This window comes from Arachis hypogaea, chromosome 18 (assembly GCF_003086295.3).
Source record: "Arachis hypogaea cultivar Tifrunner chromosome 18, arahy.Tifrunner.gnm2.J5K5, whole genome shotgun sequence".
NCBI lineage: Eukaryota > Viridiplantae > Streptophyta > Magnoliopsida > Fabales > Fabaceae > Arachis > Arachis hypogaea.
The window spans coordinates 52,582,323-52,599,363 of NC_092053.1; the positions used below are offsets into that span (position 1 = coordinate 52,582,323).

The following is a 17,041-nucleotide window of genomic DNA, read 5'->3' on the forward strand; positions in this document are numbered from 1 at the left end:
TCAAATCAGTGGCGAAAATTCCTTACTATAGCAATGAATTGCAACAACTTTATCTCTGTGACCAAATTACTTAGAAGTTTGCCATGGACTCATTTTTCCATGATAATAAATTAATCTGAGCTCTCTTAATTGGCACAGACGCAATATTCATTACGGCAAAATCGAACGCTCTCCATCAAATTGGGTCAAATGCATGATTTACTGCTAAATTATATTTCATCTTGTATCAATGAATTTGGTAGTTTACCTCCTTTTTTTCAAGATTTTTTCATTCAACTTGTTCTTTTTCCAAAATTCAATTTCTAATCTCATTCAAATAGTGTTATCGTTGTTTCTCAGGATTGCAGGCATGTTCATTGTTATTGGTTTTCTCTTCCTCCTTTCCCTTGCTACCTCACCCTCAATTGATAAGGTACGTGTATCTGATTTTATATGCTTTTTATGAATTGCAAAATTCTTAGTTTGTATTGGTGCATTTCTCCCCAAATAGCAATTGGGATTAACAAATTCTAGTATCTTAAGAAGAATTACATATTAACTATGATGTACGGATATTAATACAGACATGAAATACGATATAATACAGGAATGCAGACACACTATTTTAAAATTTTTATAAGACATGGAGATACAAGATATATATAAAATATTTTTAGACAAATTATAATAATATTTAGTATTTTAGTGATATTAAAATATAAATAATTTTTTTAATTAATTTAGTATTTTTTATTATATAAAGTATTTAAAATATTTTTTGTTTTAATTAATAATTAATAATATATACTATTTCTAACTTTATTTCGAGAATACATGTTTAGAATCAAATTAGACACGCAGACATATGATGATATTTAAGTGTATTCAACCGTGTTTGAAGAAGAATTTTTTTGTTTTTTATTAAAGCACACGATTGGACATAGAAGACACATGTGTCGAACGAGCACTACAAGAAAGTTTCAGAATAGCGACGGATTTTAGTAACCAACAAAATCGGTCGCTATTAGCGACCGATTTTGCGACCAATCAAAATTTTTTAGGAAAAGAAAAAGTTGGTTGCTAAATCGGTCGCTAAATTTCAATTAGCGAGTGATTTAGTGACTACCCACTCTTGGTCGCTAAAATTAGTCGCTATTTTTAAATTTAGTGACCGAATTAGCAATCAAAACAAAAAAAGGCTTTTGGAGTCCGTTGTTTACTAAATCGGTCGCTATTTTTAATTTAGCAACCGATTTTGTGACCAATATAAAAACAAGCTTAATAATTGTTGGTCGCTAAATCGGTTGCTAAGAAGTTGGTCGCAAAATCAGTTGCTAAGTGTTAAAATAGCAACTGATTTAGTGACCAACTTTAAAATGCAGATTTTAAATTAGTTGGTCGCTAAATTGGTTGCTATTTTATAATTTAGTGACTGAATTAGCAACCGATAGAAAAATAGGCTGAAGAAACAGTTGGTCGCTAATGTAGCGATCGCTAAATCGGTTGCTAAGGGATAATATAGCAACCGATTTTAGCGACCAACTATAAAATCATGGAGTTAGAGCAATTGGTCGTTAAATCGAATGCTATTGTAATTTTTAGCGACTGAATTTACGACCACTAAAAAATTTGTTATAAATTAATTGGTTGCTAAATCAGTCACTATTATTTTTTTACTAATCAATATATTAAACAAATTAAATTTCAAAATAAATTAAAAGAAAACGTAATTTTTGAACCCTAATTTACAATGAGCTCTCTCCTCACACAATGTCCCTCTCACTGCCTCCCTCACTCTCCGGCAAGTCCTGATCAGCACCTTTCTTGTCGGCGCCATTCTCGTCAGTGCCATCTTGCCTCCTCGAGTCTTCATCATCGTCTACCCCTTCGCCGCGTTCTTCTTGTGCTCATTCATCCATTGTCGCAGATCGTCGCATCCCTGTCCAGATCTGCCGTTGCTCGCATCGCGTAGTTCTTTTCTCAACGCCGCCTCCTGTGGTAACTTCTTCTCCGGTAACAACAGCAGTCTTCCGGTTAAGTAGATTTTCTCCTTCAGTCAAGGTACTTCATCTTCGTATCTCTAATTTTGATTTCTCACTATAATTTAAGAGAATTTTTCACTATTTTGATTTTGATTTAGTTTTATCTATTAGGATATTAATTAAGCCTCTCTAATTTGCTGTTGCTTATCTATTTCTCTATCTTTTTGTCTATTATGTGTTTTAATTTCAAATTATTAGCTTTGTTGCAGATCGTTGCATCGCCGTTCAGATCTGCTGTTGCTCGTTGTCCAAATCCTCTGGTGAAGCTGACAAGTATATAATTTTTTATTTTATACTATCTTCGTTGTTCTTCGCTTTTGGTGCTCTTTTCAAATTATTTGTATTATGCAGTTTTTAATTTCATATTTTTGTTTCTGAGAGTGGCCAATGAAAATAGGCATGCGGGGAACATTTTTTTCAAGAAGGAGGCAGGTGGCCACATTTCTCTCATTCCTATTGATCACGGCTACTGTCTACCAGAAAAAGTAAGCAATTTCACTTTCTGTGCATTGATATCTTTTGTCCGCATATCTGATTAGTATATGTAAAATTGGTGAATGTGGATAAATGTGTTATCTATGCAGGCTTGAAATTGGGTGTTGCATTGGTAGAAAAAAGTATTAGCCTGTTGAAATTTATATGATTCTTATTAACCTTAGTTGAATATCAGGGCTTACCTGTTTTATTTGTTCTATATGCAGTTTGAAGATTGCACATTTGATTGGCTATACTGGCCCCAAGCGCGCCAACCTTACTCTGCTGATACAGTTGATTATATTAAGTCCTTAGATGCTGAAACTGTTGATTATATGAATCTTGTTGAGTGCAGAGAGAAATGCTTCAGAAACTGTTCTTGTATGGCTAGCTTATTCAAACTCAGACACCAGGGGATCGGGGGGTGGTTGTGCTATGTGGTTTGGTGATCTTAATGACTTGAGGGTTCACCTAGCTGATGCAGAACACGATCTATATGTCAGAGTTCCTGCTTCGGTGTTAGGTATCTCATACCCTTACTATTCAGTTCAACTTTTAAACTGTTTTGTTTATGGGTTAAACACAAATATGATTATTGACAGGGCACCACATAGCACTTTAATATCTATGCTACACAAATACTTCAAATGTACTTTTACATGCATATACCATATGCACATCAAATACTTATATGTATCAAACTAATTTTTCATAAGATTGTGCTACTTATAAAATTTTTTCATAATATGTGTATTCAGAAGGGATCAAGATAATATTACCGCAAATATACTACATGGCATAATTTCTCCTATGAATTTATTATTATTATTATTATTATTATTATTATTATTATTATTATTATTATTATTATTATCGCAACTAAATTTTGTGCTATGTGTGAAAATAAACCATCGAAGAGACAAACAATGAAAGCAAGGTCAAGATTGGTGCTGCAATTGGAGGCACTGTTGCCTTATTATGGTGGCAATATACCAGTGAAGTTCAGTTCTAATAAAATTAGGAATAGTTCTGTTCTGATTGATGGCACTGAGAAGTAGAGAACTATGTTTCAATGCAGCTTGATATGATTGGAATTGAGGCCTACATGAACTAGGCGTGGATCTCGTTTAGTTGGTAAACCAGAAATTTCATGTTTTTAATAAGAATAATTCTCCACATACAAGCGTTTTTTTATACAAGTCTTTACAAATTATTTATATTAACGCGCTTCGAACCGTTACTGCACATTTTCACTGCACCTTCTTCTTCTTCTTGCTGCACGTTCTTCTTTCCCTTCCTCTTCTTCTTCTTCCTTTCTTTCGTTTTTTGCCTTTTCTTTCTCCTTTTTCATTTACGTGCTTTTCTCTCTGTTTTCTTTCTTCGTTATTCTCGATTTCTATTGTTTTTTGACATCAAGCTCTGAAATCGTTTTTGAAAAAGAAAAAGCAGCAGATGAGGAGGAGAAAGAGAAAGAGTTCTGAATTATGCATAAGGTGTACTTCAACGATTTTTGGGTGTATTTCTTAAATCCTTTGGGTGTAGTTTTGTAATCCTTTGGGTGTATTTCTATAAATCCTTTGGGTGTAGTTTTGTAATTCTTTGGATGTATTTCTATAATCGTTTGGATGTATTTCTGTAATGGTTTGAGTGTATTTCTGAAGTTCCATTATCTTCAAATTTGACAAAAAACTCGTTTTCATGGAGGAAGAAGAAGAAGAGTCGTTCATAATGTATGGTGAGTAGCGCGCTTTGGAAACAGGAAGTGGTTGAATAACGTGCGTTTATTTACTCTTGAATGTAGGAGTGTAATGCGTGTGTTTTGTTGGGCTTGTGCTAACTTATAAAACTTGTAAGCTAAAAAGACTTGTATGTATAACCGGCCTCTTTTAATAAAGATGCATTTATATGCAAGGTTGCCGCATATGGAAACCGTCTGTATTGTGTTTTGTTTTGTTTTTTTATTTTATTTTTAGTTTTTTAATCTTGTGTATTGCGGCATGGATTTTATTTTGTAATGTGATGTCGTACCTTTTTTTTTATTCAGTAACTAGTGTATACGAATAATACATAAAATTATATAAAATTTTTTATTAAAAATTAAATAAAATATATATTATAATTATTATTATAAATATTTTACAAAGTTATAATTAAAATTAAATTTTTAGAATTTTTAATATTAAAATATTAAAAATAATTAGTATTTGTCTTAATTAATTTGAGTTTGTTGAGTAATCATCTTACTCGTTTGCTTAAACAACTATTAGGAGTTAGAATCTCGCTTTGTATCTGTAGCAATTCATTGGCTAACAGTAAACCCTTAATAAATAGAGCATCATTATGTGGTAAGAGTTAGGGGTGGCAAACGGGCCTAAACCCGCTGGGCCAGCCCGCGTAACCCGCCAAAAAAAGTGGGTCGGGCTAAAAAATCGGGACCGCCAAATAGCAAAAGCCTACCTAACCCGCAACGCTTAAACCGCGGGCTTTGGCAGGGCGGGGCGGGATTCTCCACCGGGCTAAGGTTTTTTTTAATGAGGGGGTATTTTCGCAATTGTTTGGCCAAAACCTAACTTCCCCGAATCTAACTTAGAAGAGTATGAAAATAAAAATTGAGTGTTTTAAATTATGTTTATGTTACTTTGGAGACAATATTTATAATTATGTTTTAGATTATGTTTATTTTGCTTTGGAGAGAATATTTATACTTATATTTTGGATGAAAACTTGGTTTATAATTATATTTATTAGATATTTATAATTACAAAGACTTTAATGTTTGTGAATATAAAAAATATAATTTTTAATGCCATTAGAAATTATAAATTTATTAATATGGTTGTGAAATTATATATACTATTTAGAAGTTAATAGTAAAAAAAAAAGAGGAGCTTTGGCAGGCTTAGCCCGCCAGCCCGCAGTTAGGCGGGGTGGAGTAGAATTTTAGGACCACCTCACTAGGCGGGGCGGGACGGGCTTCTGGCGGGGCGGGGCAAGGCAAGCTTCCCCACTTGCCACCCCTAGTAAGAGTGTTAGACTTGGTAGGAGTACCCGAATATGTGGGTACCCGACCCGTCCATACCTGGTTGGGAAGGGTAATAACTTGACCCGAGTCGGGGCAGATTTTGCTCATGACAGGGTTGGGTTTAGTATGTACCCGCTCCGAATATATACATATAAACACTTTTTAGGAATTAAGATTTGCCTCACATCATAGATTCAGTGATTCACAGCTTCAGTCCATACTCTATAGCCATACAAGAGAAACCCAGTCATTCTCACCCAGAGTCTTCTTCTTCTCGGCTTCTTCACAAAAAATCTTATAGCTCCCGTCATCGTTGTTGCTGAGCCCATCGCCGCCTACCCTTTCACAGCTCCCATCTTCCTTCACAGCTCATGTCGCCATTCTTGCTTATCCCATTACCATCGCTACATTTCTCCTCTCTCTCTCTCTCTCTCTCTCTCTCTCTCTCTCTCTCTCTCTCTCTCTCTCTCTCTCTCTCTCTCATATGTTAAGTTCTTCTCTTCTTCTTCCACAGACTCATCACTTAGTCATTGTCGCTATGAGCACGGGCGTTGCCGTTGCAGTTTCATCTGAGTCTGTTACTGAATAAAATAAATTTTTTATTCAAGTTGGAGCAGTTAGAAATAGGCATGCATGAGATCATTTTTGCATGTAATTTCTGAATTTCTCATCCAAATTTGATCTATGTGGTTGAGTATTTTAATATGGCGATCATTGTGATTTCTTTTTGACACTAATGTGATAAAAGTTGTGGTAATTTCATAACTAATATATGAGACAGACCAGATTATTAAAGTAATAAGGGAAATAACATTCAGACGTACGCATAAAATTTATAAGATGTGATTATCTCAGAAAATATATATGTGTAACTCAAGTGAAAGATTGTTAGGAAATTATTATTTCTTAATATATTTATGGGCAATACATATATTTATAATCGCAAATTAAGTAATTTCACATTAAATGACTTATATAACAGTGATATCATTTATTGTCATAAATGTTGAATTAAATAAGTCATTATTACTTTTGATTTGGATAAATGAGATTAAAACCATAGATACTATTCAAATGACTTCAGGATTTTAGTCTCCGACACATCAAACTTGCTTCCGTAGCTCTTTTCCCACAGTAAAGTTGTGATTTAGCCCTATCAAGGATACAGAAGGTTTTGATTGACGAAGATCAAAGAACTACAAGAGCCAAGCTCTTTGATCTCAATCATGCTCTCGAATGAAGGAACGCTTCCACGCTCTCAGTTATATTTCTTAATGATTTAACATGGATGATCTTGAGGTTGAGTAATTCTAAAATTTTCTAATAAAATAGAATTTTTCTTTAATCAAGTGATGATAAATAATTTTATTGAATTAAATTATATTAATATGATCACCGGATGATAAAGAATGCTAGAAAAATAAATAAATAATATTTTAAGAGTATAAAAATATTAAATTGTCATGTCAATTTACTTTTTTAATCAACCGCAATAAATATCTTAAATTAATTAAATGTTTGCAAAAAATTATATACCTAAAATTATTTCAATTCTTTAAAAATCTTCTAAACATATAATGGTTTAATTAGAGGTTAACTATGGAGAATTGAATATAATATTTTTAAATTTTTATTTTCAATTGAAATGTGTACTTAGTTCTATCCATCCTAAATAATTATCCACTATTACTTATCCATCTAAATAATTCTAACATTGATAGAATATTATTTTTTAAATGCAAAAAATTTAAAATATATTTATTCTATTTCAAAAATCAATATTCATATTTAACTTAGGATTTCAACAAATATAACAAAAAAAATTATATTTTTAGTTCAAAAAGTAAAATATCTATAAATATATTTTTGTACTTTAGCTTTCGATTTTTCAAAAAAAATTGGCAAGTTAATGAAATCAAATCATATTTCTATAACATATATAAGAATGTATATTACACATAAATAAAAAATGTTAGGTATAATAAGAATAAATACACAAATTAAAATAAAATTTAGAAAAATAAAAACTAATAAAATATTAAAAGAAAGAAATATAAATAGAAGAAAAAAAATTGTTAGACGAAAGAGAAATAATTAATAAATTTTATGTGTATATAAAAGAGGAATAAAAATAAAACATACCATACTTTGTGTAATTTAGCAAAATTTATGAAAATAAACACATAGAAAAAGAAAATAAAAATAATAATAAAAAAACTAAATATCTGAATTAATATAAAAAATAAAAAGCAATAAAATAAGGATAATCTTTCATAATCTTAATATTTTAATATAATTAATTAATAATAATATAATTAATCTACCATAATTTTAATCTAATCTTTTAATATAATTAATTCTAATTAAATAATCAAATAAATTGAAAATAATTACTTTAAAACGCCACTTTAAAATGAGATTATTATTATTAATAACATATAAATATTAAAATTATATTAATGCATTAATTAAAATACATTATTAGAATAAAAATTTGAAAGAATTAAAATAACTAAAATTTATTAACTTTAATTAGTTAAATTAGTATAAAATAAAAAAGAGATGATTAATCAAAATAAATAAACTAAAAAATATTACTGAGCAAAGCAAATGTCACAATAGTTATATTACTAATTAAAAAAATCAATTCAATCAATTCAAATTTTTATTTAAAATAGACAATCAAATATCACTAATGAATAAAAATAAATAGAATATAATAAAAAATAATTTTGGTAGTATAAATAATTAGATTAAATTATTATATACAATTTTTATTTTTTATCTTATTATAATTTAAGTTAACATTAATGGTAAAAAACTAATTTTAAATAGCCCCAATTTATATTTTACAACATAATTAAAGCACAATTCATAATTTTTTATTTTGTGATTAATCAACATTTTTAAAATTTTTTTAGTTAAGTCTTCTTTATTTTATGATTGATAAATTTTCTCTATAAAACACAAATTTGTGATGAATTATTACAATCATAATTAATTAAGAAAATCAAGAAAAATTATAAAAAATATCAAATAAACAATAAAAAATAGAGTAAAAATTTATTTTGAAACTAAAAATTTGTCAATTGTGCTAGAAATTCAAAAAATTTGTATCTTATTATATAATTAATTTTGTTACTCACTTCAACTTCATTATCTATTTGTATCCAAAAAAGTATATAATGTCACACTTATTTCAAAAAAGATGAAATTCTTTAAATATACGGTATAATGTATAATTTAAGAATAATAAGATAAAAAAAATCTAGAATTTTATAATAGTATTTAAAATTTTCAATGACAATAATACAAAGAGTTTAAATCTACTAATTTTATTCCAGATCTCAATTCAATAGTTACCCTTTACACATCTTATTTAAATTTGAATTTTAAAATTTAATTTGCATCTTTTTTTCTCCTAATATAAATTATTTTTGACAAAAAATAGGAAAAAAAATCAATTAGACCAAAAAAATATTCTATCAAAGAATTATTATAATAAAATTTATAATTAGAAAAAAATAATAAAAGCATTAATAATAATAAATAAAAAGAAATGAAGCTCATATTAAAGAATGTTAGAAAAGAAATAATAAAGTTCATATTAATAATAATAATGCTGAGTAATAATATTACTGCTTTAGCCTTCTAACCTCCGCCTTTGCCCATCGTTTTTTCTTTTCTTTATTTTTTATTTAAATTATCAAGTCATAAAAAAATAAAGAATAATTCAAGAAAATGAAAACAGCAAGATCAATAGTAACTATACAAATTAAAATACATATGATAAAGATTTATGTTGGGCATTAAGGGTTTAATATATTCAAAGTAGTAAAATCCTAATGGAAGGGGGACCAGAAAAGGATGGGATTAAAAGAAGAATTTATTAGCATAAAGAGACACAGCGGAAATATAAAAGATAGATAAAGGTGGTTTTTCCTACTAGACCTCTAAGAAACCTGTTCTTAGCAACCTAGGTCACCGGAAAGGATTCCCTACTAGACCTTCAAAGAACCTGTCCTTAACAACCTAGATCAGAGGGACGAAAAATGAAAGAAACCACCACGCAAATCACTTTAGTGTTGGATCCTTCAATCTTCCTTATGCAACAAGCGAAGCAAATCACTCACCTCACTTCTCACATAATAAACGTGCTTAAAAGCAACTGAAAATTTATTCATCAAAGTTATGTAAATTGTCTCACCAGAAGGTGTTTAAATAGGCACCTAACAAACTAACTAAAAGATAAGATAAGATAACTTAATTTAAATCAGATTTGATCTTATTGGATTAGATCAGATTTGATTTATATTTTAAAATCCTAAAGATATAATAACTAATTTAAATCAGATTTGATCTTATTGGATTAGATCAGATTTGATTTAAATTTTAAAATCCTAAAAATACTACTAAGCAAATTATAACTAAATCAAATCTTCTAACAAACTCTAACAGAAAAATAAATTAAAATAAAAGCCTAATAAATTCAAAATAAATAATAAATTATGCCTCCCATTGAATTTGAAAAGCATTATTGGGCTTCTTGCTGTCCTAACTTAGCCTATTGGGCCTTATGAGTTGTCGCCCTTTCAGCACCACTGTTTTTGAGACGAACTCTCGGTCTTCTAGATCTCCAAGACCAGCATGGTATGATTCTTCTAGTATTCAGATCTTTGAATGTGATGAGATTACCATTCTGTCCCTTAACTCTAAGATGACAAAAATGCCCTCTTGACCACGTATCATTCTCTCCCTCTTCAAAAAGATTCGTCCTCGAATCTTGCATGAGATGCTCTTCGTCCCTCCAAGGAATCCAAACCCAATCTCCGAGTTTATATACCATAGTTTGATGACTCTTCTCTACCCATTGAATTGTGGCTATGTCCTTCATGTGTTCCAGTTTAATTTTTCCAACCATACGTTCACCATCTTGTCCAAAGTGTGTAATTTATCTTCCTTCCTTTTCATCCCTATTAATGCCTCCATAATTGACCAGCGAATCTACAAAGCCTGGAAAACTTGATATAAAAACACCAGGAACTTCATAGTTAGTTGTATGAGAAACTAAGGACTCTGTGGATTTCAATGAGACTAATGCACTCTTGTCTAAGCTAGAACTTTCTAGATCTCTCTCACAAGTGTGTTTATTGAACTCAGTTTCTTTTTCGCTCATTGACTCCTCTCGCTCACTATTCGCATCTTTTCTCTCAAAACTCTCGCTTTCAATCAAACATGGATTCTTTTCACTCAAACATTCAATCTCTTTCTCAATTTCTTTTCTCTCATATTTTTTAAATTGCTCACATCCCAAGGACCCAGTTGAGAAATTTTGCACTGTTGAATCTTCCAAGGACACATCACCCTCTATAGCATACTCAACAAATTCTTCCAACTCTGGCTTTGAAGAAGAATGAAAGATAGGCGTAGAAGAATTCTTCTTGTTATGGCGATCTATCATTTGTTGCACTTGCTCCCGGTTAATGGCCAATTTGACCAAATCGTCCATGGTCGTGTAACGGTAACGTTGGACTGTATCTGCAAGTTCTTCGCGTAATCCAAACAAAAATCGGTCCATAAGAACCTCAGGACTCCTTTTGATATTAGCCTTGTCCATCAAATATAAAAATTCCTTGTGGTACTCCATCATTGATTGTGAACCTTGTTGCAACTTACAAAATCTTCCAAAAAATTCATTGTGGTAAGATGATGGTACAACTCGATTCCTCATGTGGTATGATGATGGCACAAACTGTCTCCTCATGATTTTCTTCATCTTCTCCCAGCTACTAATTGGGCGCTTTTCGTACCGTCTTCTAGATCTTCCTAATTCAGTCTACCATATACGGGCATCATTGGAAAAATTGGCTTGTACTAGTTGAACCTTCTTTTCTTCCGAAAGGATGCAATTTGCAAAAATCGATTCTACCTTCCTTTCCCATTTGAAATATGCTTCAGGATCATCCCTCCTTTTGAATGCAGGGATTTGAAACTGAGAACTCTTTTTCGCATATGAGCTTCCATCATCATCACTATCGTAATACTCAATCCTTTTTTTATTATTTTTTTTCAGACATTGACTTAAAGATGGAATAATTGCAAAAACAAAATTAAAAAAGAAATTTTTTTTTCATTTTTTTGTTTGACTCTAACGTGAATTTACAGAAATTAAAGAGAAAAAAAAGAGACTAAACAAGACCCATGGAACGTGTAGATAAATAAGAATTTACCTACGACCTGTAACTGATACCAGATGATAAAGATTTATGTTGGGCATTAAGGGTTTAATACATTTAAAGTAGTAAAATCCTAATGGAAGGAGGACCAGAAAATGATGGGATTAAAAGAGGAATTTATTAGCATAAAGAGACACAGCGGAAATATAAAAGATAGATAAAGGTGGTTTTTCCTACTAGACCTCTAAGAAACCTGTTCTTAGCAACCTAGGTCACCGGAAAGGATTCCCTACTAGACCTTCAAAGAACCTGTCCTTGAGAACCTAGATAAGAGGGACAAAAATTGAAAGAAACCACCACGCAGATCACTTTAGTGTTGGATCCTTCAATCTTCCTCATGCAACAAGCGAAGCAAATCACTCACCTCATTTCTCACATAATAAACGTGCTTAAAAGCAACTAAAAATTTATTCATCAAAGTTATGTAAATTGTCTCACCAGAAGGTGTTTAAATAGGCACCTAACAAACTAACTAAAAGATAAGATAAGATAACTTAATTTAAATCAGATTTGATCTTATTGGATTAGATCAGATTTGATTTATATTTTAAAATCCTAAAGATATGATAACTAATTTAAATCAGATTTGATCTTATTGGATTAGATCAGATTTGATTTAAATTTTAAAATTCTAAAAATACTACTAAGCAAATTATAACTAAATCAAATCTTCTAACAAACTCTAACAGAAAAATAAATTAAAATAAAAGCCTAATAAATTCAAAATAAATAATAAATTATGCCTCCCACTGAATTTGAAAAGCATTATTGGGCTTCTTGCTGTCCTAACTTAGCCTATTGGGCCTTATGAGTTGTCGCCCTTTCAGCACCACTGTTTTTGAGACGAACTCTCGGTCTTCTAGATCTCCAAGACCAGCATGGTATGATTCTTCTAGTATTCAGATCTTTGAATGTGACGAGATTACCATTCTGTCCCTTAACTCTAAGATGACAAAAATGCCCTCTTGACCACGTATCATTCTCTCCCTCTTCAAAAAGATTCGTCCTCGAATCTTGCATGAGATGCTCTTCGTCCCTCCAAGGAATCCAAACCCAATCTCCGAGTTTATATACCATAGTTTGATGACTCTTCTCTACCCATTGAATTGTGGCTATGTCCTTCATGTGTTCCAGTTCAATTTTTCCAACCATACGTTCACCATCTTGTCCAAAGTGTGTAATTTGTCTTCCTTCCTTTTCATCCCTATTAATGCCTCCATAATTGACCAGCGAATCTACAAAGCCTGGAAAACTTGATATAAAAACACCAGGAATTTCATAGTTAGTTGTATGAGAAACTAAGGACTCTGTGGATTTCAATGAGACTAATGCACTCTTGTCTAAGCTAGAACTTTCTAGATCTCTCTCACAAGTGTGTTTATTGAACTCAGTTTCTTTTTCGCTCATTGACTCCTCTCGCTCACTATTCGCATCTTTTCTCTCAAAACTCTCGCTTTCAATCAAACATGGATTCTTTTCACTCAAACATTCAATCTCTTTCTCAATTTCTTTTCTCTCATATTTTTCAAATTGCTCACATCCCAAGGACCCAGTTGAGAAATTCTGCATTGTTGAATCTTCCAAGGACACATCACCCTCTACAGCATACTCAACAAATTCTTCCATCTCTGGCTTTGAAGAAGAATGAAAGATAGGCGTAGAAGAATTCCTCTTGTTATGGCGATCTATCATTTGTTGCACTTGCTCCCAGTTAATGGCCAATTTGACCAAATCGTCCATGGTCATGTAACGGTAACGTTGGACTGTATCTGCAAGTTCTTCGCGTAATCGAAACAAAAATCGGTCCATAAGAACCTCAGGACTCCTTTTGATATTAGCCTTGTCCATCAAATATAAAAACTCCTTGTGGTACTCCATTATTGATTGTGAACCTTGTTGCAACTTACAAAATCTTCCAAAAAATTCATTGTGGTAAGATGATGGTACAACTCGATTCCTCATGTGGTATGATGATTGGCACAAACTGTCTCCTCATGATTTTCTTCATCTTCTCCCAGCTGCTAATTGGGCGCTTTTCATACCGTCTTCTAGATCTTCCTAATTCCGTCCACCATATACGGGCAGCATTGGAAAAATTGGCTTGTACCAGTTGAACCTTCTTTTCTTCCGAAAGGATGCAATTTGCAAAAATCGATTCTACCTTCCTTTCCCATTTGAAATACGCTTCAGGATCATCCCTCCCTTTGAATGCAGGGATTTGAAACTGAGAACTCTTTTTCGCATATGAGATTCCTTCATCATCACTATCGTAATACTCAATCATTTTTTTATTATTTTTTTTTCAGACATTGACTTAAAGATGGAATAATTGCAAAAACAAAATTAAAAAAGAAATTTTTTTTTGTTTTTTTTCATTTTTTTTGTTTGACTCTAACGTGAATTTACAGAAATTAAAGAGAAAAAAAAAGAGACTAAACAAGACCCATGGAACGTGTAGATAAATAAGAATTTACCTACGACCTGTAACTGATACCAGATGATAAAGATTTATGTTGGGCATTAAGGGTTTAATACATTCAAAGTAGTAAAATCCTAATGGATGGGGGACCAGAAAAGGATGGGATTAAAAGAGGAATTTATTAGCATAAAGAGACACAGCGGAAATATAAAAGATAGATAAAGGTGGTTTTTCCTACTAGACCTCTAAGAAACCTGTTCTTAGCAACCTAGGTCACCGGAAAGGATTCCCTACTAGACCTTCAAAGAACCTGTCCTTGACAACCTAGATCAGAGGGACGAAAACTGAAAGAAACCACCACACAGATCACTTTAGTGTTGGATCCTTCAATCTTCCTCATGCAACAAGTGAAGCAAATCACTCACCTTACTTCTCACATAATAAACGTACTTAAAAGCAACTGAAAATTTATTCATCAAAGTTATGTAAATTGTCTCACCAGAAGGTGTTTAAATAGGCACCTAACAAACTAACTAAAAGATAAGATAAGATAACTTAATTTAAATCAGATTTGATCTTATTGGATTAGATCAGATTTGATTTATATTTTAAAATCCTAAAGATATGATAACTAATTTAAATCAGATTTGATGTTATTGGATTAAATCAGATTTGATTTAAATTTTAAAATCCTAAAAATACTACTAAGCAAATTATAACTAAATCAAATCTTCTAACAAACTCTAATAGAAAAATAAATTAAAATAAAAGCTTAATAAATTCAAAATAAATAATAAATTATGCCTCCCACTGAATTTGAAAAGCATTATTGGGCTTCTTGCTGTCCTGACTTAGCCTATTGGGCCTTATGAGTTGTCGCCCTTTCAGCACCACTATTTTTGAGACGAACTCTCGGTCTTCTAGATCTCCAAGACCGGCATGGTATGATTCTTCTAGTATTCAGATCTTTGAATGTGACGAGATTACCATTTTGTCCCTTAACTCTAAGATGACGAAAATGCCCTCTTGACCACGTATCAACATAAGCGAAAAATAAAATTATTATATGATAGAATTAACATGAGTATATTTTATCATTAAATAAACAAAGTTAATGCAAAACAAAATACACGTAAAGAGAAAAAAAAATAAAATATTCAATGTGGTAATATATATATATATATATATATATATATATATATATATATATATATATATATATAGAAGACTATAAAGCAATGAACTTTTAACTAAATCAAATTGTATTTATTATTATTAGAAAGGGTAAGAGAGAGTAGTAGAGAAAAGGTTTGTGTGTTTTCAAGTTGTGTAGAATGATACAATATAGAAGGGTATTTATAGGTGCTAAGAGAATCGAAATAATAAAGACGTAATATCCTATAATAAATATTTAGATATGTTAAATAATTCTAATGGATCTAATTGATCTTAATTATAATCTAACATCCTCCGTCACTTGAGTTTGAAACTTATTTGAAACAACTAAATAAAAACGAATGCATAAACTGATAGAACGTGTGCAGACGAAACTGCTTGAAGAAAGCGCAGACAGAATTGTTAGAATGAAACGCAGACGAAACTGTCGAAAGGAAGTGTAGACAGAACTGCCATAGGAAAACGCAGATGGAACTGCCACAAGGAAACGTAGGCAAAACTACCGGAAGGAAGTACAGACGAAACTGTTGGAAGGGAACGCAGACAGAACTGTCGGAAAAGAATGCAGACGAAACTGCCGTAAGAGTGGCCAACTGCTGAAAAGATGGCGAACTGCCAAAAAACTTCTGAAAAGCGACAAAGTGCGAAGAGATGACAAACTATCGGAAGGTGACGAAAAACTTATAGTTTCTCCATGAGAATAAGTAAGTAGTAGATGAGCTAATCGGTAAGGTAAGAAAAGCATCAAAGCATTGAGAAAAGAGAAAGAAAAAAAATGGCACAGAAGAAAAGTATAAAAATTACGGTGATTTCACTAGAAGAAAATCAACTTATCCTACTCAAGAAGGATACCATGGCTCTGATGCCATGTTAGAAAGGAGAGAGGGAACAATAGGAAAAAGATTTGTGAGTATTCAAGTTGTGTAAAATGATACAATATAGAAGGGTATTTAGAAGTGATAAGAGAATCGAAATAATAAAGACGTAATATCCTATAATAAATATTCAGATATGCTGAATAATACTAATTGATCTAATTGATCATAATTATACTATGATAATTATATTCAATTAATTAATATACATAATACTAAATTGTGTGATACTTAAATATCTAATCAAATCAATTAGTTGATATAATTAATCTATTGTAATGAATTGTATTTAATGATTAAAAGAAATAAATCAGGAAACACTCTCCGAAGCATGCCACGACAGTTTTATCATTAAGTGCAATAATCTGACTTTTATATAATAGAATAGATTTTTGTTCTTGAATGTTCTTTTGAGTATTTTTCATTTGGATGAATTAGTTTGTGTTGATTTTTGGTTTAGAACTACAGATACAGGGGCTATAAGTCCATCTTTCACCATGTTTTTTATTTTTGTTGCCAATTCAGTCAAGGCAAGTATTATATTAGTCTATAAATGTTGGATACTATAGTTTGAGATTGAGAAAGTATAGGGAGCCAATGGCCTAAGCATACAATGTGTACAATGGAGGTTTAGGAAGTATTAGAGATATGATCATTAGTGTTACATTGTCCTATCAGGTTATGCTTTTGGGATGAGTGGTTTTATGACATGGTATTAGAGTTCTAGATCTGAAAGGTCAAGAGTTCGATCCTTGGTGAACCCCAAGATCAGCTTAAGCTTTTGAGATGAGTGGTTTTATGACATGAGATGTTTATTA

General features: G+C 31.3%; 1 protein-coding gene across 1 annotated transcript; it reads left to right on the forward strand.

The window, feature by feature from the left end:
• The first annotated feature begins 1,792 nt into the window (after nt 1-1,792).
• On the forward strand, nt 1,793-3,240 carry LOC112770016 (phosphatidylinositol 4-kinase gamma 4). The gene is made up of 4 exons (XM_029295173.2): nt 1,793-2,040; nt 2,231-2,294; nt 2,403-2,506; nt 2,723-3,240. Coding segments are annotated over exons 2-4 (327 nt in total). The 5' UTR covers nt 1,793-2,040; nt 2,231-2,293; the 3' UTR covers nt 2,945-3,240.
• Nucleotides 3,241-17,041: the final 13,801 nt, after the last annotated feature.